Raw genomic sequence first — 24,483 nt, 5'->3', positions numbered from 1 at the left:
AGAGCGGGAGAAACAAAACATAAAGAGTCGTGAGAGAGGGGGAAAAGAAAGGGAGAGGAAGAAAGAAATCCAAAGAGAAATAGAAAGACAGAAGAAGAGAAAAGAGTAAAGAAAGCGCGAAGGGTATGAAGAGAGAAAGAGAAAGAGAGAAAAGGAAAAAATGAAGTTAGAGGCCATGTTTGTGAACATTCAACTCATCACCTGACAACCCAGGTGAGTTATGCCGGCCTTATAGTTCTTGGGTAATGAAGTTATATACTATTTTATACACTGTTTTATCTTATATAAAGTCAATATATTCCTGTTCTAAAATCTGACTTCAGTGTTTGAGGGCAAACTCTGAGAGAAGGGTGTCGTAAACCACCTTTGCTTAGGAATGTGTCTTTGGTTTCAGTCTGTGCAGATAACAATGACTTATCACTTCGCCTGGGGTTTTGGGAGTTTGTGCCTGGTGATAGTTTGTCCTATCACCCCTCCCCCCATTTATTTCTTCCTAGCTGTTACTTTTTTCTTGCTTTTTTGTTATTTATTACCTTTTTTCCCCTTTAATTGCTTCTTTCTTTTCTTCTGGCTTTTTTTCTGAATTTTTCCTTCTCTTTTTTTCTCTATTTCTCTCCTTTTGTTTCGTTTTTTTCTCAGCTTTTCACTACTTCTTCATTTTTGTTCTATTCCCCCTTCCTTTAAGTCATTTTGTGCATCATTTTACATAATATTTGGTCATAAACAAAAACAACCTGAAAGAGCCCGGTTCCTTTTAGTGAGCCGAGCCGAAGAAGCCGGTTCTCGAAAAACTCTTCCGACTTTACTCAACTTCGTTCTACTTCGACCTTGACTTCCAAATACCGCATTTAGAACACAACGTGAGGGGAACCCGTGTATTTTGACCTTCATGCACTGTAACTTTGACTTAATTCGCTTCTTAATTAGCAATTTCGAGCCCTGATTTTTGTGAGCTGGTGACGCATCGTACGGACACCTTTTTTTTTTATTTATCAACAGTCGGTCGGAACGTTAAAGAGTTGATTGCATTGCACAGTGGAGATGGTAGAAGGTGAGTTGCTAGGACACGGAATGAGGCAAAAGCAGTTCCAGCATTGAAGTTGCTATGGTAACTATTCCATCCAAAACGAGTATTTTCTGTCCATACTGATCTAAAAAGGCCATTTACAGTGCCGCGAAAAATTATTTGCCCCCTTCCTGATTCCTGTGTTTTTTGCACATTTATCACTCACTAAGGTTTCAGATCATCAAACCAATTTTAATATTACCGTATTTTCCGCACTATAAGGCGCACCTAAAAGCCTTTATTTTTTTCAAAAGCTGACCATGCGCCTTATAATACAGTGCGCCATATTTATGGATCAATATTAAATCGCAAGGTCTCGCAACCTACGCAACAGCCGCCGACTCGATTTTCCCCCGAACGTGGAGTAGTACGCGGTGTATGCTGGGATTTATTTACCGGCGTTTCATTGGCTAACCCATGTGTCAATCATCATTTGAATCGATCACCATTGGCTAAAGTTATTCGAAGGTCAAGGGGCGGATCCTTTTTATCATTTACAGGCTGGCATTGGCTTAAACGGCAAAACAAAGCCTGCAATTGGCCGAAAAAGATGAATGCGTATAGCACGTGGCTGACGGCAATGAGAAAGCATTTTTTTCTATTCTGTATTTGTAAATACTTTATTCTCCTGGATTTACTACCCTCACGGATATAAGAGGACATTGGCTGCACATTATTATGAACACAACGACTTCGGTGAGCTACTCCGGGTTTTATATTGTCCCTGTATCTTGTTTCAGACTGAACTCGATGTTTCTGTGATAAGCGGTGCAGATAATGGCTGGAATAGAGTGTCTATTTTTAAATTAAACTCAATTCCAAGTGTTTATTGTCATATGCACAGTAAAGTTGCGAGCGAAAAAGAAAATAGAAACTAAGGAATGGTTGGCATTTCTTGAATCCCAAGACTTTAACCTTCCGAATGATATTTGGAACGATGCATTTGAGTGACATCGTACGGACACCGCATCCGCACGTGTTCTCGACACGTATTTGCGTCTTTGCAAGCTTTGGGAATGTTAAGGGGGTAATCAGTTGGACTGAACTATCTTGACTGTTTTGTCGATGTTCCCATTGTAGCGCCTTATAATCCGGTGCGTCTTATGTATGTCAAAAATAGGACCAAAAACTATTTTTTCGGGGTGCGCCCTATAACCCGGTGCGCCTTGTAGTGCGGAAAATACGGTAAATAGAAACAATCCAAGGAAACAGAATAGTTAATTCTATTTATTAAGGCACAAAAAGACCAAAGCTTTCTGGTCCCATCTGAAAAACTGATTGCCCCCTGAACCCAATAGTGAGTTGGGCCACCTTTGGCAGAGATAACGGAAATCAAATATTTATAATAATTGAGAATTGATCATGTACTTAGGAGTAAATATCTTACACGGTTGGATTCACTGGACTCTTGCAGATGTGAGGAGGCCATGTTTGTGAACATTCAACATTCAACCAGGTGAGTTATGCCGGCCTTATACAGGGAGTGCAGAATTATTAGGCAAGTTGTATTTTTGAGGATTAATTTTATTATTGAACAACAACCATGTTCTTAATGAACCCAAAAGTCTCATTAATATCAAAGCTGAATATTTTGGAAGTTGGAGTGGGGCTTTTTTAGTTTTAGCTATTTTAGGAGGATATCTGTGTGTGCAGGTGACTATTGCTGTGCATAATTATTAGGCAACTTAACAAAAAACAAATGTATACCCATTTCAATTATTTATTTTCATCAGGGAAACCAATATAACAGCTCAACATTCACAAATATACATTTCTGACATTCAAAAACAAAACAAAAACAAATCAGTGACCAATATAGCCACCTTTCTTTGCAAGGACACTCAAAAGCCTGCCATCCATGGATTCTGTCAGTGCTTTGATCTGTTCACGATCAACATTGCGTGCAGCAGCAACCACAGCCTCCCAGACACTGTTCAGAGAGGTGTACTGTTTTCCCTCCTTGTAAATCTCACATTTGATGAGGGACCACAGGTTCTCTATGGGGTTCAGATCAGGTGAACAAGGAGGCCATGTCATTAGTTTTTCTTCTTTTAGACCCTTTCTTGCCAGCCACGCTGTGGAGTACTTGGATGCGTGTGATGGAGCGTTGTCCTGCATGAAAATCATGTTTTTCTTGAAGGATGCGGACTTCTTCCTGTACCACTGCTTGAAGAAGGTGTCTTCCAGAAACTGGCAGTAGGACTGGGAGTTGAGCTTGAGTCCATCCTCAACCCGAAAAGGCCCCACAAGCTCATCTTTGATGATACCAGCCCATACCAGTACCCCACCTCCACCTAGCTGGCGTCTGAGGCGGACTGGAGCTCTCTGCCCTTTACCGATCCAGACACGGGCCCATCCATCTGGCCCATCAAGACTCACTCTCATTTCATCAGTCCATAAAACCTTAGAAAAATCCGTCTTGAGATTTTTCTTGGCCCAGTCTTGACGTTTCAGCTTGTGTGTCTTGTTCAGTGGTGGTCGTTTTTCAGCCTTTCTTACCTTGGCCATGTCTCTGAGTATTGCACACCTTGTGCTTTTGGGCACTCCAGTGATGTTGCAACTCTGAAATATGGCAAAACTGGTGGCAAGTGGCATCTTGGCAGCTGTACGCTTGACTTTTCTCAGTTCACGGGCAGTTATTTTGCGCCTTGGTTTTTCTACACGCTTCTTGCGACCCTGTTGACTATTTTGAATGTAACGCTTGATTGTTCGATGATCACGCTTCAGAAGCTTGGCAATTTTAAGAGTGCTGCATCCCTCTGCAAGATATCTCACTATTTTTGACTTTTCAGAGCCTGTCAAGTCCCTTTTCTGACCCATTTTGCCAAAGGAAAGGAAGTTGCCTAATAATTATGCACACCTGATATAGGGTGTTGATGTCATTAGACCACACCCCTTCTCATTACAGAGATGCACATCACCTGATATGCTTAATTGGTAGTAGGCTTTCGAGCCTATACAGCTTGGAGTAAGACAACATGCATAAAGAGGATGATGTGGTCAAAATACTCATTTGCCCAATAATTCTGCACTCCCTGTAGTTCTTGGGTAATGAAGTTATATACTATTTTATACGCCGTTTTATCTTACGTAAAGTCAAATATACTTGTTCTAAAATCTGACTTCAGTGTTTGAGGGCAAACTCTGAGAGAAGGGTGTCGTAAACCACCTTTGCTTTGGAATGTGTCTTTGGTTTCAGTCTGTGCAGATAACAATGACTAATCACCTCGCCTGGGGTGTTGGGAGTAAGTGCCTGGCACCGTCCTATCACCCCTCCTCCCATTCTTCAATCATGGTTTGGAAATTTGTATTGACACGGCGCGGACCAATCACAGCGGCTTCTCACAATTTTGGCCCACTCTTCTTTGCAAAATGGTTTCAAATCTGCCACATTGGAGGGTTTTCTAGCATGAACGGCCCGTTTAAGGTCACAACCACAGCATCGTAATTGGATTTTAATCTGAACTTTGACTTGGCCACTACAGAACCTTCATTTTTTATTATTGTTATTATTTTTGATCCATTCAGAGGTGGACTAGTTTGTGTGTTTTGTATGGTTCGTCTGCTGTCTGATTCAAGAGCGTTTGAGTTGGAGGGGAACAACTGATAGCCGGTTGTTCTTGTTTAGGATCTTCTGTTAAACACCACAATTCATAATACCGAAAACCAGAGCAAGTTGTCCAGGTTCTGAGGCAGCAAAGCGGCCCCAGACTATCACAATGCCACCGCACTTTACTGTTGGCGTCATGTTGTTTTTGTCAAATCCTTTTTCACCCCACATGTGACAGGCTTCACACCTTTCCAAAAGTTCAATTTTTGACTCATCAGTCCACAGAAGATTCCTCCAAAAGTCTTGAGGATAATCAAGATGCTTTTCGGCAAATGTGAGACGACTCAATGTGTTATTTTGTGACAGCAGTGGTTTTCGCCTGGGAACTCCCACATGGATGGCATTTTGTAGCCAGTTTCTTTCTTATAGTTCAGTCATGAACACATTAACTGGGCTGCTTTGCTACCTCAGAACCGGGTTCACTTGCTGTAGTTGATGGTACTATGAATTCTGGTGTTTACCAGAAGATCCTGACGGATCGTGCCCTCAAATTCAACTCTTGGATTATGCAGCAGGACAACGATCAAGTTCCGATACGAAAACCACTGCTTTCACAAAAGAACACAAAGAGTGGTCTCACGTTATCCAAAATGCATCTTGATTATCCTCAAGATTTTTACAGAATGGCTCAAAAAAACATACAAAATGAAGGTTCTGGATCGCCCAAGTCAAAGTATGGAATTAATCCAATTGAGATGCTGTGGTGTGGCCTTATACAGGCTGTTCATGCTTAAAAGCTTTCCAATATGGCAGATTTGAAACAATTTTGCAAAGAGGAATGGGCCAAAATTCCTCTGGAGCATTATGAAAGACTGATTACCAATTATCGTAATTGTTTGATTTCTGTTATCCCTGCCAAGGGTGGCCAAACTTGGTATTAGGTCCAGGGGGCAATTATTTTTTCACATAGGGTGAGAAAGCTTTGGATTTTTTTGTGCCTTAAGAGAATTAACTATTCAAAACAGAATTTTGTATTTCCTTGGGTTTTCTCTATGTGATATCAAAATGGCCAATCGACTTTTTTGTTTGTTTTTTTAAGTAATAATGGCAGATAATGTGCTTATGCAAGAAATTATATCTCTAAATTCCGTCTGAAAATGTGAAAATAGAGTGCCAAGAGATATTGGGGCACCTGTCAGTGGAATTCTTTGAATATTTGCCCATTTTTAGAATTTTTTTTTGTAAGCACCTGAACCCAGTATCCGCCGTTTTATTCCGAAATCACATCTGAACTAGAAAAAAAAAACTATTGCATTTTGTTGGGGCCACCCTGTATTTGTGTGTCCATGTCCTTCTTGGACTTGTATTCTATATGTTCACCTGTGTGAGCTTGTCCAATTCCCCCAGCCAGGCGCCAAACATCTTGTCCAGGTCTTGGTCCTCCTTATCGCTGTCCTCCTCAGCTCCATGATCCAACTCGTCATCTGATACTTGCTCCATCTAGCAGAAAAACACACGCGCAAATCAGTGCTCAAGTTTTGTGAAGCATGGGGGTGGTAACGACCCTGTTTTTCAATTTCAACTTAGGTCCCGCCCCCAAAACGATTTTTATAAATCTTTTTTCCTTGATAAAGGAGAGGATAGGCTGTAATACGATGTAAAACGCTAAATGACCAATTTCTAAAAAGTAAAACAAAACATAAATGTGAACAACTAGTGTCGCTTGCGGCATAGCGGCAGAGTCTGTGGAGACTCCGGTGTGTCACAGTGAGATAGTGGTTATGTTTACCATGACTATGATATCATCAACAGATATTTGTCCTCATTTTAGCTGTAGGGCAGCACATTGGTGCAGTGGTTAGCGCGTGTGCGGCAGAGTTCAGAGGTCATGATCGAACCTCCTGTGTGGAGTTTGCATGTTCATGTTAGGTTAATTTGCCAGTCCAAATTGTCCCTAGGTGCGAATGAGCGAGTGTCCCTGTGTGCCCTGCAACTGGCTGGCAACCGGTTCAGGGTGTCCCCTGCCCACTTCCAGAAGATAACTGGGATGGGCTCCAGCACCCCCGTGACCCTACTGAGGATAAGCGGTGCAGATAATGGATGGATTTTAGCTGCATTAAATAAAATTCAACAATGAACAGCCAAGCATAAGTGTTGGATGTGTGTAAGCTGCCTCATTTGTCAACACTGACTATGCATTATGGAATTACCATGCTAAGCTATCCGAGCAAACAAATTCAACTTACAAACAATTGTCCGGAACTTGTTTGTAAGTAGGGCAGCGTCTGTACTGTTTCTGGTCACCACAAAGTATAATGTGATGTTCACAAACAGCAAGCGACACTCCTGAACAGTGTTGAATGAAACTAAATCACTTTCAGAAAAATTGTTTTTTTTGCTCGGCACCGCCAAAGCACTGATCCTAAAATCGTCCCGGATGTGAAGGCAGATTATCGAGTAATATGCTACGTTTATGTATTTGCATGGTTGTTACCGCTGGTCGTGGACCCAAAACCGAAGTGAGGGGCGTTGCCATGGAGACAATGCCATGCAAAGCAGTCTGGCTCACTGCAAAGCACACGGCTGCAGCTTCTTTAGAAAAAGGAAAACAGCTCCCTCTTATGGACACGGAGGGAAACGATGAAAGTGCCACATCACCCAATTCAAGTCAAGTCAAGTCCTGTTTATTTGTGACGCCCTTAATCACAAGGAGTCTCAAAGGGCTGCACAGACCACATACTATTGCAAACTACAGACTATTATGACACCATCCCCTGATCTAAAACCTACATGAGGGAAATGAAAAACTCAAAAACCTCAAGTCAAGTCCTGTTTATTTGTGACACCCTTAATCACTAAGAGTCTCAAAGAACTGCACGGACCACATACTATTGCAAACTACAGACTATTATGCCAACATCCCCTGATCTAAAACCTACATGAGGGCAAGGGAAAACTCAAAAACTTCCAGCCAAGTCCTGTTTATTTGTAAAGCCCTTAATCTCAAGGAGTCTCAAAGGACTGCACAGACAACAGATTACTGCAAACTACAGACTGTTATGACACCATTCACTGATCTAAAACCCACATGAGGGCAAGGATAAACTCAAAAACTTCAATCCAACTCAAGTTTATTTGTATAGCCCTTAATCACAAAGAGTCTCAAAGGGCATCACATAATATTGCAAACCACAGACTATTATGACACCATCGCCTGATCTAAAACCTACATGAGGCCAAGGGAAAACTCAAAAACTTCAAATCAAGTCCTATTTATTTGTGACACCCTTGATCACAAGGAGTCTCAAAGGGCTGCAAAGACCACAGATTATTACAAACCACAGACTATTATGACACCATCCCCTGATCTAAAACCTACATGAGGGCAAGGGAAAACTCAAAAACGTCAAGCCAGGTCAAGTTTATTTGTATAGCCCTTAATCACAAAGAGTCTCCAAGGGCTTCACAGACCACAGACTATTATGACACCATCCCCAGATCTAAAACCTACATGAGGCCAAGGAAAAACTCAAAAACCTCAAGTTAAGTCAACTTCTGTTTATTAGTTTGGTCCTTAACCACAAGGAGTCTCAAAGGACTGCACAGACCACATACTATTGCAAACTACAGGCTAATATGACACCATCCCCTGATCTAAACCCTACATGAGGGCAAGGGAAAACTCAAAAACCTCAAGTCAAGTCATGTTTATTTGTATAGCCCTTAATCACAAAGAGTCTCAGAGGGCTTCACAGACCACATATTATTACAAACCACAGACTATTATGACACCATCCCCTGATCTAAAACCTACATGAGGGCAAGGAAAAACTCAAAAAACCTCAACATGAGGAAAATAAAAAAACCTTGAGAAGGGACCGATTTTTTTGACCCAAAGCAAATTTATTTTATTTCAAATTCTGCGGGACACCACCAGTCCGGTAAAGGTAAATCCAAATAAAGGGTAGCTTTCGCTAGACCGCACAGGCACATGTGAAAAGACATTAAGTTTGATCTCATAAAAACACAATATTTTAGTCACAGTACCAAATGATTGATGTTATCTGGTTTCGTACACTCTTTTCACGGTCAAATCCAAGCATTTTTAAGGACTTTCAAAAACATCTTTTCCCAATTTTTCAGTCGCATTAAAAGAAGAAATATGGTGTCATCGTGTTTTTTGCAGAGCTACAAATATATCGAAGATTTAAATATGCGATCCTGCATCATTTATCAAGAAATATGATTTTTAAATCTTGAGTAAATCGGGAATATGTTTGTTTTTGAGGCAAATCTCTCCCCATATACGTTATCAGATCGAATAAAAATTGATTTTAACAACTCAAAGTGCTGTAGAAAAACCTTCAATGTACAATAGGAAATAACCCACACTGAAGGATTTTATACATTTAACTATAAAGGATTTTATACTATTGAATACAAGTTCCATTTATTGAGTTTAATGCTGTAGTTATTTACTGACTGTGCCTTTATTCAACGAGCAGTGAAAGTTCAGGGCACCTAGGTAGGAAATATTGTTTATAGGAATGGCGGGAACGGGACGTATGGCTGATAAGATCATCAGCGCATCCAGACGCAGAGAGGCCCTGATGACGGAGGACGGCAGGCATTGTTTTGAGAAACGCTCTCCGTTGTTTTGAGGAACCACAGACATCGCGTCGCTCTTCAACGAGATGGTGAAGCCCAGGCGCACCCATGGGAGGAGTCGGCACCCCATCGTGCGGGGAGATGTGGGCCAAGAAGAAAAAGCTAGAGGACTTGAGGAGAAGGCTTGCCAGAAACTCCAACGGCACTAATTCGGCCGTATTCGATGGAGTTCACTTAGTTCAAATGCTAATGAAATTAAATCTGCCCCCGTGTGAAAATGGCGGCTTTTCTTGTCTTTTCCATCAAGAAAGGAGCACGAATTGTTGGGTGAATGTAGGTTGTGTTTGGTTAAAGGAGTCAGATTTTTCTGACGACGCATGATCGAAGCTAGCCGCTATGCTAATGCTAGCGGCTCTAACACCAAAGCTAGCTGCTATTGCTAGCAGCTACTCAATTTGTTGCTATTAGGTAACCATTAGAATTATAATAGGACACGCTATGAACAGAATATACAAAGAAAACACATTTCACTTGATAATTATTAACTCATATGATTTCACACGCGTCCGAAAATTCTTTTATTCCTAATGAAAATGGTGAAAGAAAGAAACGGACTGATTCAAATACAGTCCAAATGCCAAAGATGTAAAAAGAAGAGTTGATTCGAACACATCTAAGAATTCCCCATACCTGCACGCGCAACAAAAGGAGCTCGACTGAGGCTGCCATGGTGATTTCAGCCATAAGATGGTGTCAACGGTTTTCTGACAAAGCATGGCTGAAGCTAGCTGCTATGCTAGCACCTCTGACACCAGAGCTAGGGGACTAGGGAGTGCCAAAGAGCCGCATGACGCTCCGGAGCCACTTGTACACGAAAGCAGAGTTTGTTGGTATTTATTGTGGGTGCCTTAAAACCTAGCTAAAAACACTCTCAGAAGTCTAAACTACAACTGTGTACATTTTTATCAAAATCAGTCACACCGTTTCGGAGCCTATAAACCACATACAAACACACACGTACGCACCCAAAGAAGGATTTATATATAAGTTCAGAAATATTTGATTAAACTGTCCGTTTTTAATAAAAAAATAATACCAGCCACAGAGCGCATAATGCTGAAGAAGAGGAGGCGTACCAGGTTTCTTAAATTCATAATGAAAATGGAGAAAGTAAGAAACGGACTGATTCAAAACCCCAAAAAGATGTAAAAAGGAGAGTTTATTTGATCACGTCTAAGAATTTCACATACCGGCCTGAGCAACAAAAGGAGCTCGACAGAGGCTGCAATGCTTATTTCAGCCAGAAGATGGTGTCAACAGTTTTCTGGCAAAGCATGGCTGCTATGCTAGCCGCTATTGTTAGCGGCTGTAAGAGATAACATGTTAGAAAAAAACTATAAAGCTGCGCTAGTTGAATTAAACAAGGTACAAATCAAGAGGAAAAAGGTTGGTGATACAATTTATTCAACTGTCTAAATCGAATCCAAACTTATTTATAAATCCCGATTTGCGCGTGTGTTCGTATGTGGTTTATAAGCTCCGAAACACCTGAACCGGTTTTCGAGAAAATTTACACAGTAGTGCTTTAGGCCTCTGGGAGTGTCTTTAGCTAGGTTTTAAGTCATCCTCAATAAATATTAACAAAATCGATAAACATCTGCTTCCGTGTACGAGCTGGTCTTTGGCACTCCCTAGTGGCTCCCTGGCACTTCTTAAAAAAAATCATTTTACATGTCGATTTTAAATTTAATCATTTGCAACTGCCCCCACCATTTTTATGTGGTTGGTTAATCTAATACAATACATTGCCTAATACAGGCATAATAGTTTATTATATATTATGTAAACATGTACTGTATGGTCTTTAACAGGGTTGGGTAGGGTTACTTTAACCTGATTACTTTCAATTACTTTTGGATTACTCCAATACCAAATATGCTAATAAAAGACAAAAGAAACTAAATATGAATAAAATGACTCAATTTTGTGTAGGCTTGGGGATTAACGGAATACATGGAACGGCAAAAATGATGTTGCAAGCTCTTTGGATTTCTTTTCATTTAGTTTCTGTCGCATTTTATGTTCGTTTTGCCGGAGATCAAAGAGATCAAAGCCAGGAGAGGAATCTCACCACGTGTTGCGAGTCATCATTTGATCCATATTGCGTTTCTTTTGTCTTTTATTAGCATATTTGGTATTGGAGTCATCCAAAAGTCATTGAAAGTAATCCAGTTCAAGTAACCCTACCCAACCCTGGAGATCAAAGAGATCAAAGCCAGGAGAGAAAGCTTACCACGTGTTACGAGTCATCATTTGATTCATATTGCGTCTCTTTTGTCTTTGATTAGCATATTTGGTATTGGAGTCATCCAAAAGTCATTGAAAGTAATCAAGTTAAAGTAACCCTACCCAACCCTGGAGATCAAAGAAATCAAAGCCAGGAGAGAAAGCTTACCACGTGTTGTGAGTCATCATTTTATTCATATTTAGTCTTTTATTAGCATATTTGGTATTGGAGTCATCAAACAGTCATTGAAAGTAATCCAGTTAAAGTAACCCTACCCAACCCTGGTCTTTAATGTTTGGATACACATTTTCTTGATATTTTAGTTTTTTTTTTGAATGGGTGGAACGGATTAAAATACTTACCATTGTTTCCTATGGGAAAAAATGTTTCGGTTCACAACCAAGAACCAGGAACGCATTACGGTTGAGGAACAAGGTAGCGCCAAATGAAATTTCAAATCCTTTGATAGGAGTAAAAAAAATCTATGGATACAAAGGCAGCTCAGGTAGTATTTCTTTCATGTGTTGAATAAATTTGCCGTGCAGTGGGAGTGAGCGTGCAATGCGCAAGCTCCAAGGACTGCGGGGAAGGACTATGAGTGCAAGATGGCCGAAAGCCAAATTGTTTGCCAATACTCACTTTGGTGGCGCTCGTTGTGCAAATATTCACGTTTTAACAGCTGTGTTTGAACAGCTAGCAGTTCTTCGGGACGCAATTGTCGGTAGAAGCTAGCAACAGGGGTTCGAACACCTTTTTCAAGGACTATTTAAGACCATTTTTTAAAATTCTCAGATATAAATAGATAGATAGATACATAGGTAGATACATAGATAGATGTCTAGATAGATAGATATCTAGATAGATGTCTAGATAGATAGATGGATACATAGATGGATAAATGTCTAGATAGATGGATAGATGTTTAGATATATAGATAGATAGATGTCTAGATAGATCTCTAGATAGATCTCTAGATAGATAGATAGATAGATAGATGTCTAGATAGATAGAGATAGATAGATACATAAATGGATAAATGTCTGAATAGATAGATGTCTAGATAGATAGATAGATGTCTAGATAGATAGATAGAGATAGATAGATATATAGATAGATCTCTAGATAGATGTCTAGATAGATAGATGTCTAGAAAGATGTCTAGATGTCTAGATATATAGATGTCTAGATAGATGTCTAGATAGATAGATGTCTAGATAGACAGATAGAGATAGATAGATACCTAAATGGATAAATGTCTGGATAGATAGATGTCTAGATAAATAGATCTCTAGATAGATGTCTAGATAGATAGATGGATAGATAGATGTTTAGATAGATAGATGTTTAGATAGATAGATGTCTAGATAGATGGATGTTTAGATAGATAGATAAATGTCTAGATAGATAGATGTCTAGATAAATAGATCTCTAGATAGATGTCTAGATAGATAGATGGATAGATAGATGTTTAGATAGATAGATGTTTAGATAGATAGATGTCTAGATAGATGGATGTTTAGATAGATAGATAAATGTCTAGATAGATAGATGTCTAGATAAATAGATCTCTAGATAGATGTCTAGATAGATAGATGGATAGATAGATGTTTAGATAGATAGATGTTTAGATAGATAGATGTCTAGATAGATGGATGTTTAGATAGATAGATAAATGTCTAGATAGATAGATGTCTAGATAAATAGATGTCTAGATGGATACATTTCTAGATGGATAGATGTCTAGATATATAGATAGATGTCTAGATGTCTAGATGTATAGAAGGATGGATACTTTATTCATCTCCGGCTGGAAATTCACACTTCCAGCAGTATCCTTGTGTGAGAGAAAGAGAAAAGAGAGAAAAGGAAAAAAGGAAGTTAGAGCAAAAGAGGTTAAAAGACACAGAGAGAGAAAGAGACAAAGAGCAACAAAGGAAGAGAAAAAGAGAGACATGGAGAGTGAAAGAGATGGAGAGAAAGAGACAGAGAAATACAAGTACAGTGTCTTTGTTCGAGGCCCCTGGCTTTGGCAACATCAAATTGACCTAGTTCAACCTGCAGCTCGTTTTTCTCTTGCGCTTCTCTGAGTGTTGTCTGGCGGGCCGGATTCAATCCCTTAGCGGGCCTGATCCGGCCCGCGGGCCGCCTCTTTGACACCCGTGTTCTACAAGATGAATTATTGCCATACTAACTGAAATTTCAGCTGTTTAAAAAATACAAACACAGTAAAACCCAAAAAAAAAGCGGGTCGGTCTCTTTCTAATGGAACCGCATGCTTAATGGTGAGTGCTAGGGCCGTTTTAAGCGAATTACCATCTGAGCCGATGCTTTTAAGATTACGGAGTATGACCCGAGGGAGGTTCAGGGGGGGTTGATGGAAAGCGCGTGTGTGTCCCAAGGCATCATTTTAGACAGGACAGTTTTGGCTTCTGGATCCTGCGGGGTTTCCGTTTTCTTGCCCGAGCGTGTCCGGTAATCATCAATCCCCTGCGAGTCGAAGGGTTGCTCGGAGGTCAGAAATGTCAGAGATCGGAAGTCCCTTTTGCTGCTGAGGCGGGAGCGTACCCGTCAAGCTGTACGTTTTTACCGTACAAAGTACCGTATTTTCCGCACTATAGGGCACACCTAAAAGTCTTAATTTTTTTCTAAAGCTGACCATGCGCCTTATAATACAGTGCGCCTTATATATGGATCAACATTAAATCGCAAAGTCTTCCAACTAACTTGCAGTCGCTGACTAGATTTCCCCCCGAAGGCCAAGTAGTCCGCGGTGTATGCTGGGATTTATTTACCGGCGCTTCACTGGCTAACCAATGTGTCAATCATCATTTGAATCGATCACTATTGGCTAAAGTTATTTGGAGGTAAAGGGGGCGGATCCTTTTTATCATTTACAGGCTGGCATAGGCTTAAGCTGTAAAACAAAGCCTGCGATTGGCCGAAAAAGATGTGTCAATCATCAGTTGAATCCATCACTATTGGCTAAAGTTATTCGGAGGTCAAGGGGCGGATCCTTTTTATCATTTACAGGCTGGCATTGGCTGAAGAGGCAAAACAAAGCCTGCAATTGGCCAAAAAGATGAATGCGTAGAGCACTTGGTTGACAGCATACAGAAAGCATTTTTTTACTATTCTGTATTTGTAAATATTTTATTCTCCTGGATTTACTACACTCACAGATATAAGAGGACATTGGCTGCACATTATTATGAACACAACGACTTCGGTGAGCTACTCCGGCTATATATTTTCCCTGTATCTTGTTTCAGACTGAACTCGATGTTTCTGTGATTAGCGGTGCAGATAATGGATGGAATGGAGTGTCTATTTTTAAATTCAACTCAATTCCAAGTGTTTATTGTCATATGCACAGTAAAGTTGCGAGCGAAAAAGAAAATAGAAACTAAGGAATGGTTGGCATTTCTTGAATCCCAAGACTTTGACCTTCCGAATGATGGAACGATGCATTTGAGTGACATCGTACGGACACCGCATCCGCACGTGTTCTCGACACGTATTTGCGTCTTTGCAAGCTTTGGGAATTTTAAGGGGGTAAAAAGTTGGACTGAACCATCTGACTGTTTTCTTTTTTTTCCTGGTATCTTTTTTTCACATAAACATTTTTAGGGGTTTATTGAGTCGGTTGCACGATACCGAACTGTATTTAATCACATTTTTTAGTGGAAGTACAATGTTGGCAACAAGATTGACTTGGTATAATTGGAAATGATTTGAATGCAACACAAACTTTTTCTTATTTTTCCCTGTTTTTTTAATTCCTTTAAAAAAAATCTCATTGTGTTTATTTTTTCCTAGCTGTTACTTTTTTCTTTTTGTTCTCTATTTACTTTTTTTAACTAAGTTTCTTTCTTTTCTTTTTTTTCCGGCTTTTTTTCTGAAATTTTCCTTCTATTTTCTCTTCCTTTTGTTTTGTTTTTTTCTCAGCTTTTCACTACTTTTTCATTTTGTGTTTTTTTCTTTTTTGTTCTATTACCCCCCCTTCCTTTTTGTCATTTTGTGCACAATTTTCCATAATAGGGATTCGTGTAGGGATTAAAGAAGCAAAAACAACCTGAAGAGCCGTTTGGGACCCAAAAGAGACGGTTCTTTTTAGTGAGCCGAGCCAAAGAAGCCGGTTCTCGAAAAACTCTACTGACTTTACTCAACTTCGTTCGACTTCGAGATTGACTTCAAAATACCGCATTTAGAAAACAGCGTCAGGGGAACCCGAGTATTTTTGCATTCATGCACTGTAACTTTGACGTAATTCGCTTCTTAATTAGCAATTTCGAGCCCTGATGTTTGTGCGCTGGCTAGAATTTTTTGTGCGCTGAGAATGTGCGGGCAGTGGGCGATTGCGCAGGCGCGCAGCTTAGAGGGAACATTGGTTGGGACCCATAGATTTTTGACCATACGAGTCCCCGGGACCCATCACTTTTCAGATATAAAATGAACACTGGGTATAGTATGTTTACATATCCAATACAACTCGTGCTTTTTTTTGTACTTAGGAGAAATGAGGGTTCAAACAAAAATACGGAACTTGCTGACTGTGCATCTTCAGCCACACGACATGGAATAACTGACGTGGCTTGGAGACGAATTTGGCAACCAAAAGACTGTAAGACGTTTCCAACGGCAACTACACATTTTTTGCATAGCTATAAATAACGCAGTTACGTCACCGTGTTATTTTTTTCAGTGCCGGTGTCATCTAACTCAGTACTTTTTCCGCCGTTACTGAAAACACTGCGTTATTTTGGCTGTTGAACAGCAGCGTGCCGACTCATACCTGACGCCGTGGTCAACGCTCCGGTTTTCCGCCCTCTCTTGAGTTGTTTACGTCACGTCTTTTCGGAAAACGTAGTATTTCTGTACAACTATTTTTTAAGTATTTTCATAATAGTATTTTTGTTGCGTTTCTTTCATATTTTTGTAATGTTACTGCTGTTGTATTTTTGTAGTATTTCTCTTGTATTAAATCTGCGGTGCAGATAATGGATGGATGGATGGTGTGGCTCTCTGAAAAAGAATACCGTAAATTCCGGACTATAAGCCGCTACTTTTTTCCCAAAACATTCAACCCTGCGGCTTATTCAGCGATGCGGCCAATTTATGTGATGCTCGAGTTCAAGGCAGTCGAGCAGTCCGATAAAGAAGGAAACAGAGCTACAGCACGCAAGCTTTATCTTGCGAACGTGTTGCTAGCGTGTTTTTGAATAAGGGAGCGTGGGACGACGTCAATATGACAAAGTCTCTTTCCCATACTAAAGGAGGACATCTTTGATGACGTCAGTTATCTGGAGGATGATGAGAATGGTTTACCTGGTTTGAACAATTTTATTGACACTAGTAACATCAAATAAACAATGTAAGGTTTGGTCAATTTTTCTCGACAATCGTAACAGCAATGATTTCTAAATGTACGGTAAGTTTATTTTAACAGACCTGTTAACTGCATTGTGAGCGTGTTGCTAGTAGCGTTTTGCTACCCTTCACAGGCACAGTTTGGGATGAAAGTTATAATATTATTATTAAAGCTTTGAAAACTCTCTAGGTGTACCGCCTTTCTTTGTAAATATGTGTAACCATGTATAATATGTATTTGCAACCGTATATTTTTGTAATGTATTTATTTTGGACACTTATTCTGATAAGTCTTGCACTGACCAATTAAAAAGAAGGGGCGTAACAGACGCGGGGGATGACGGGAAGTGGGGACCGGTAAAGGTGAGTGTTTGTGGACACAGCAGACAATAGTGGATATATATTTTTCCCACCCTTACCTTTGGAAATATACACTTTTTTTCCTTGGATTACTTTTAACGGGACCCGGACACTGCAGACCCCTGTTGTAGCTGGTTAAACCCTATTGTAGTAAAAAGGTCTCGCGATTCAGTTCCACTCAGGACTATTTTTGTACCTGCCAATCGCATCTTTCAACATGCAGTAAATGGGAAACTCAGGTTCTTGTTTTCCCTTCGAGTCCAATGACTACAGTCATGGCTAATGCCGGATTTGTAGTCCAGCAATTCCTTTGATGCCGAAAACCCCCCGGAGAGGAATGTCGGGCAGGATATGATTCATTCCTTACAGGATTTCGTTGGTGGTCGAGACGCTTTCTTCCAGGCTAATCAATGCGACCGCATTAGTGACCCGAGAAGTCAGGAAACGAGAACTTGAAGTCGGGTCGAGATACGATTCAGGCTTATAAGTAACCTGGATTGTTTTGTACTCAAAAAGAAACATTTCATAAAATAATATGCTCTATAAAGATAAATAAAGTTGAGTTTAACTTACTCTTTGAAGATGAGCTTCAAGAGTTAGGTGAATTCCTCCTCGATTGTAAAAAATGGCCGGAAAAAAAAGCGGTACGACCATTTTCTCAACCGCATCAATCTTTCTTATTCCACCTTCATTTCAAATGAAACCGCTCGTGCCTTTTTACACTAGATAGGTTCCGGAAGATCTTAGTAAGTTGACTTTGTTGTTAAGTTGCTTCAATGCCATGTTTAAGGATAATATAAGTATGTTTCAGGCTTGTATAAGTAACCTGGATTGTTTTGTACTCAAAAAGAAACATTTCATAAAATAATATGCTCTATAAAGATAAATAAAGTTTAGTTTAACTTACTTTTGGAAGATGAGCTTCAAAAGTTAGGGCGACTTCCTCCTCGGTTGTAAAAAATGGCCGGAAAAAAAAGCGCTCAGACCATTTTCTCAACCGCATCAATCTTTCTTATTCCACGTTCATTTCAAAGGAAACGGCTCGCACCTTTTTACACTAGATAGGTTCCGGAAGATCTTAGTAAGTTGCAATGCAAACGAAGCGAGCGGTTTGATGCAACTGTGCGCATGCGTCTGCCGCCTGGGGATTTCCCATCATGCATCATTCCGTGGTAGTTGTGTAGTGAAAGTCCGTCTCTTTTTAGAGAACCGGCTTTTTCGGCTCAACTCTTGAAAGAGAGCCGCCTCTCAAACGTCCAAGCGACTTCATTTTTTAACTTTTATATAATATACCTCAGTCATGTCGAGCAACTCAGTATCTCACAACAAAATGTTCATTAACAATATATATGATATAACGAAACACATATACAACATGTTAAACTACAAATAAACACGTTTGAAAAAAAAAAATAATTGTATTTTGTAAGGGGAAATACGACAGTTTGCCGTGGAGGTCGACAGGTATGAAATAATAATAAATAACACTCAGTTTTCATTACCAGTTATGAGTAACTGTATCATCTATTACCAGTTTAATACCAAAACAAACAAAGACTGATGAGCTTGGAAACCAACGCGGATCAGTTTGAAAGATAGATAGATAGATAGATAGAGATAGAGAGAGATAGATAGAAAGAGAGATAGGTAGAGATAGAGAGAGATAGATAAATAGATATAGATAGATAGATATAATAATAATAATAATAATAATTTCCTTTGTATTGTCATTCTTTGTAACAATGTACACAGAACGAAATGTCGATACACCTGACCCGTTGTAGCGAGCCGATGCAGCCGCAGCCAACAGAGGGCGCCGCCATTTTTACCAATGTTATAAGTCTTAGGTATGACTCGGCCGAGGCGCGAACCAGCGACCTCCCAGTCTCAAAGCGGGCGCCCTACAGAGATATGTAGTGATATGGATAGAAATATAGAGATAGAAGACAGATAGATAGATAGACGACAGATGGATAGAAGACAGATAGAGATAGATATAGAGATAGATAGAAGACAGATAGAGATATACAGATAGATATACAGATAGATACACAGGTAGATATTGAGATAGAGATATAGATACTTTATTCGTCCCCGTAGGGAAATTCACACTTCCAGCAGTATCCTTGTGTTGAAAAGAAAATAATAATAATAAAATAAAAGAAATAGAACACAGAAATACCCAATATAACGTGTTGATTTAGAGCAGGGGTGTCAAACTCATTTTAACTCGGGGGCCACACGATAAAACAAACATTCTCTCGGGGGTAGGACTAGTAAAATAGAGAGAAAGAAAAAAGAAAGAGAACGATATAGGAGAAAGAGAGAAAGAGAGAAAAAGAGAGAGGGTGGGACAAAGAAAGAGAGAAAGGGAGAAAGAGAAAGAGAGATAAGAGAGAGAGAATATTAGAAACAAGAGATAAAAAAAAATAGTGAGAGAGGGGGAAAGAGAGAGAGAGAGAGAGAGAGAGAGAAGAGTAAAAAAGGTAGAGAAAACAAAAGAAGGTAAGAAGACACAGAGAGAAATAGACATAGAGGAACAAAGAAAGAGAAAAAAAGACACAGAGAGTGAAAGTGAGAGAGACAGAGAGTGAGAGAAAAAGGGAGGAAAAGAGAGAGAGTGAGAGAAAGAGAGAGAGAAAGATATACAAGTCCAGCGTCTATGTGAGAGGCACCTGGCTTTGGCAACTTCAGGTGGACTTATAGGGCGGCAGTAGCTCAGGAGGTAGAGCGCTCGTCTTGGGATCAAGGGATCCCAGTTCAAATCCCGGCTCGTCTGTGTTACATGTCAAAGTGTCCTTGGGTAAGACACTGAACCCCTAATACCCCCAATAAGCAGGTTAGCGCCTTACATGGCTGCACGGCCGCTATTGGGAAATGTGAAGCACACTGTAAAGCGCTTTGGGAAGTCTTGACTTGAAAAGCGCGATATAAATGCATTTCAATTTCATTTCATTTATTTCAACCTGCAGCTCGTTTTTCTCTTGCGCTTCTCGGAGCGTTGTCTCGCGGGCCAGATTCAACCCCTTGGCGGGCCTGATCCGGCCCGCGGGCCGCCTGTTTGACACCCCCGATTTAGAGTATTAAATGGTGCTACATAAAATACACACTGTAATAAAAATAAGGTAATATGCAAATGTGGTGGAGGGGTTTCATGTGGGCTTTTACTCCCCCGGGTGGAGTTAAAGAGCCTCATGGCATGAGGGAGAAATGATCTTCTGAGTCTGTCCATGGAACAAGACTGTGACAGCGGTCTGTCGCAGAAGCTGCTCTTCCGCTTGGAAAAAGACACAGAACCAAAGTGACAAGTGCCGTCAACAAAAAGCGGCTACCACGGAAGTTGAGATTGCTAACAGAGGGGACCATGCATCTGTTCAGGGAGGGAGGGTCCCGCCTCGGATGTGAATCGTGTGGGGAGTGCATTGAGGTCAGCAGCTGCAGTGTCATTCATTAAAAGGGACTGGCGGTGCAGATTTACGGGGGCCACGCTCTCTCAAACGAATGCGCCGAAACAGAGCGTGACACGGTCATCAAGCGCTATGACAATCAGCGAAGAAGGGGGCAGGAAGGGAAGGTTGTAACGCGAGACCGGCAGATGGACGGTAGGGGAGGAGGAGAGTTCAAAGGAGATGAGTCAGCAGAAGCTGAGGAACACGGTGCCCAGATATTAGACGGAGTGCGAGAGAGGAGTGTTGTTTCCATGGTGATCACACTCCGCCGACACATGGAGAGAGCCTGGCGAGTATTATGAATAAAATGACTAAAGTTTGTGCAGGCTTGGGGAGTAACGGAATACATGGAAGGGCAAAAATGATGTTGGCAAGCTGTTTGGATTTATTTTCATTTTGTTTCTGTCGCATTTTATGTTTTGCCGGAGATCAAAGAGATCAAAGCCAGGAGAGAAAGCTTACCACGTGTTGTGAGTCATCATTTGATTCATTATAGTTTTCTTTTATTAGCATATTTGGTTCAGATTCAGATTCAGATCTACTTTATTGTCATTCTAGTCATTTTTTTTTTTTTCAAGATGGCGGCGCGACTATACGCAGCGGCTTCACGTGGCTCTCCAGTAAATCTTTTTACTTTAAGTGTTCTTTTATCTCTCATCCTTTCTTTGATAACATTATCTTCTCTGTTCCTTTATCTTCTTGCTCATACCTCACTATGAATGTGTAAAACTGGAGTGTCATGCCCAATTTCGTTGTCACAATATGTTAGCCCATTTGTAGCAATGACAATAAAGGTATATTCTATTCTATTCTATTCTATTCTATTCTAGTACACGTGTATACAGAACAAAATGTATTGGAGTAATCCAAAAGTCATTGAAAGTAATCAAGTTAAAGTAATCCTACCCAACCCTGCCTATAATTATCAGTATTATTTTCTTACCCAGGCCTAGTTTCATGACTTGAAAACGAAACAGAGTAAACGCTTCCTATAACCACTGAAACATATGGGTGTGTACATGAATCCAGAGCAGAACCATGTACTGACTTGACTGAACTCACCGTCCCATATCTAAATCATATCCCAATATAAAGGGAATGAAAAAGACATCTGCTACACGATTGTATGGAATTGGATCAAATCTCAATTGTCAGTATGGAAATAGAACACACTTCCTGTTTGTTTTGAATATAAGCTCACAATCCAGCATGCTTCTCTCAAGACAAAGTATGTCACGCTCGGCACTCACATGGTTTCACTTAGAAAGGGAATAGTCTCCCGAGGCCTGCCGCCACTTTCGGTTGGCTTATACTGACAAGATCCTTCCACTAAACACAACAAGCGCATACATCCGTTGCTGGAATATACAAACGTAGAAATCGACATTTCCGCTTTAATGCAACTCCCGTGTCAGCTTGTGCCCATAGAGAATCACCCATTCGTTTTCTAAAAGTTGACGGAGAAGATGAATCGACTGCTACTAGCGAACAGGCATTAGCCTGACAGCGTGCAAAGACTCTTACCATTTAATACCATTAATCATAATATACTATTAAAAAAATTGGAAAGATATAGCATCAGGGGCGTGGCTTTGCAATGGATTCAAAGTTATTTGACGGGGAGGAAGCAATATGTAAAAATGGGAGAGTTGTCATCTGAATACTTGGACATCTGTTGTGGAGTACCACAGGGTTCTATCCTGGGTCCAAAGTTATTTCATTTATATATCAACGATATTTTTAATGTATCAAAAATGTCAAAAATAAACAGGACTTGACTATTTTGCTATTTGCATTAACTATTTCATTCATTTTTGGTGTGTCTTTCAGAAGATCAGTGTCTAAATTGTTCAAATAGAATTGTAAATACATTTTAAGCATTTTGTCATTTATTGCTCTGAAGAGTTAGTATTTGTATATTTATTTTATTGTTTTGCGTCGTCGTGGATTTTATGTGATTCTTCGACTTTAAATCTGTTCCGTGTGTAAAAAGCTAAAATCGTTTTGTATTTTACAATTTTTTTGTAGATCTGTGAATATTTTTATCTTTATTTCATGTGTTTTTCTGGGACCCCCTGCAAAAAATATGAAGTTATTAATTAATAAATAATGTGGTGCATCATGGTTTATTATTATTGATAATATATCATAAAAAAAAAAATCTGAGGAGCCATTCGGGACCTCGGGTTTTCTAAACAGAGCTGTCCTCTTGTGTGCAACCAGTAGGGGGCGGTGACGCCTCACATGACAACGCCATAATGATAAGTAGTAGTAATATTTGCAGACAACACTAAAATGTTCTATTCAAATGATTACTATATTGATTTGGTAATCTATATTAAACGTGAATTAATTAACCTAAAAGTATGGATGGATATAAATGAATTATCTTTAAATTTAACTAAAACCAAAGTAATATTCTTGGGTAATCGCAAGGCAAATCAAGATTTAGAAGTTAAAATGGATGGTGCTGCAATAGATGCTGTATCAGAAATTAAGTTTTTAGGGGTCATTATAGACAATAAATTAAGCTGGAAAACACATCAGACACATACAAACTAAAGTATCTAAAAGCACTTCAATAATTAATAAAGCCAAATTCATTTTAAACTATATTGGATTGTACCGTAAATTCTGGACTATAGAGCGATTAAAAGCCGCACCCACCACATTTTAAGATGAAAACCGATTTTGTACTTACACAAGCCGCACCTGTATATAAGCCGCATGCGCCCACATTAAAAAAATGTAACCCAAACACAAAATTAACCCAAACCCGACTTTAAGTCCCGCGATCGAAACTGAATGTCCTTCATAAAAGTACACAGTCCGAAAATCACAGCCGGCAAAATGAACGGAAAATGATACCGGTACTTAAGGTTTGATGCAGACCGGCAGAGTCCGGGTCCCAGTTAGAAAAATTACATAAATTGGCCGCATCACTGAATAAGCCGCAGGGTTGAACGTTTGGGAAAAAAAGTAGCGGCTTATAGTCCGGAATTTACGGTATTTATGATATTGTTCTGTAGTTCTGCCATACCTAACATATTGTGCAGAAGTGTAGGGGCAATCATTACAAATGTTCACTCCAGTCCCTTTTTATCCTCCAAAAACGTGCAATTAGAACCATACACAGGGTAGGATATCGAGATCATATTCATATTTTATTCCTGCAGTCCAAATGATTAAAATTAGATGATTTAGTCAAATTTTTCACTGCACAACTGCTATTTAAGGTCAACAAAAACATAGTGCCAGAAAACATCCATAAATTATTCATTCGGAAAGAGGGAAATTATAACTTAAGAGGCTGTAATAAATTTAAAATCCCAAAAGTGAGAACCACCAGGAAAAGTATGTGTGTGTCTGTGTGCGGAGTCAAACTTTGGAACAATTTACAAGACGAGATCAAACAATGTCCGACTATTCACTTGTTCAAATTTAAATACAAAAAAACATTACTGGCGGAATACAAAGTTGAAGAAAATGGGGTATGAATGATACGAGAGATTGGGAATAGAGCGTTCTAAACTATGGTTAACTTTGTTATTATTGCTATTGTTATATCATAACTGTATTATTAATATTATTACAATTGTTGTTATATCATTGGTGTATTTAATAGGGAAGATGAAGCATTTTGCTTCTTACTACCCCTTTTCGAACATATTCCCATCTCATCTCATTAGCTGTACCGCTTATCCTCAGTAGGGTCGCGGGGGTGCTGGAGCCCATCCCAGCAATCATCGGGCAGTGGGCAGGGGACACCCTGAACTGGTTGCCAGCCAATTGCAGG

General features: G+C 39.9%; 1 protein-coding gene across 3 annotated transcripts in view; it reads right to left on the bottom strand.

The window, feature by feature from the left end:
• raph1b (Ras association (RalGDS/AF-6) and pleckstrin homology domains 1b) overlaps positions 1–24,483 on the bottom strand; it is a 112,939-nt gene that overhangs the window by 39,455 nt on the left and 49,001 nt on the right. For all 3 annotated transcript variants that reach the window (XM_088330465.1, XM_088330466.1, XM_088330467.1), the window contains exon 3: positions 5,997–6,116. In XM_088330465.1, the coding sequence (XP_088186591.1) occupies positions 5,997–6,116 (120 nt within the window). The remainder of the gene's footprint in view (positions 1–5,996; positions 6,117–24,483) is intronic.

The sequence above is a fragment of the Urocampus carinirostris genome, chromosome 3 (genome assembly GCF_059441175.1).
Source record: "Urocampus carinirostris isolate Australia breed hairy pipefish chromosome 3, RoL_Ucar_1.0, whole genome shotgun sequence".
Taxonomy (NCBI): domain Eukaryota; kingdom Metazoa; phylum Chordata; class Actinopteri; order Syngnathiformes; family Syngnathidae; genus Urocampus; species Urocampus carinirostris.
Note: the sequence above shows the minus strand (reverse complement) of the source record. Positions and strands in the feature narration are given on the sequence as shown.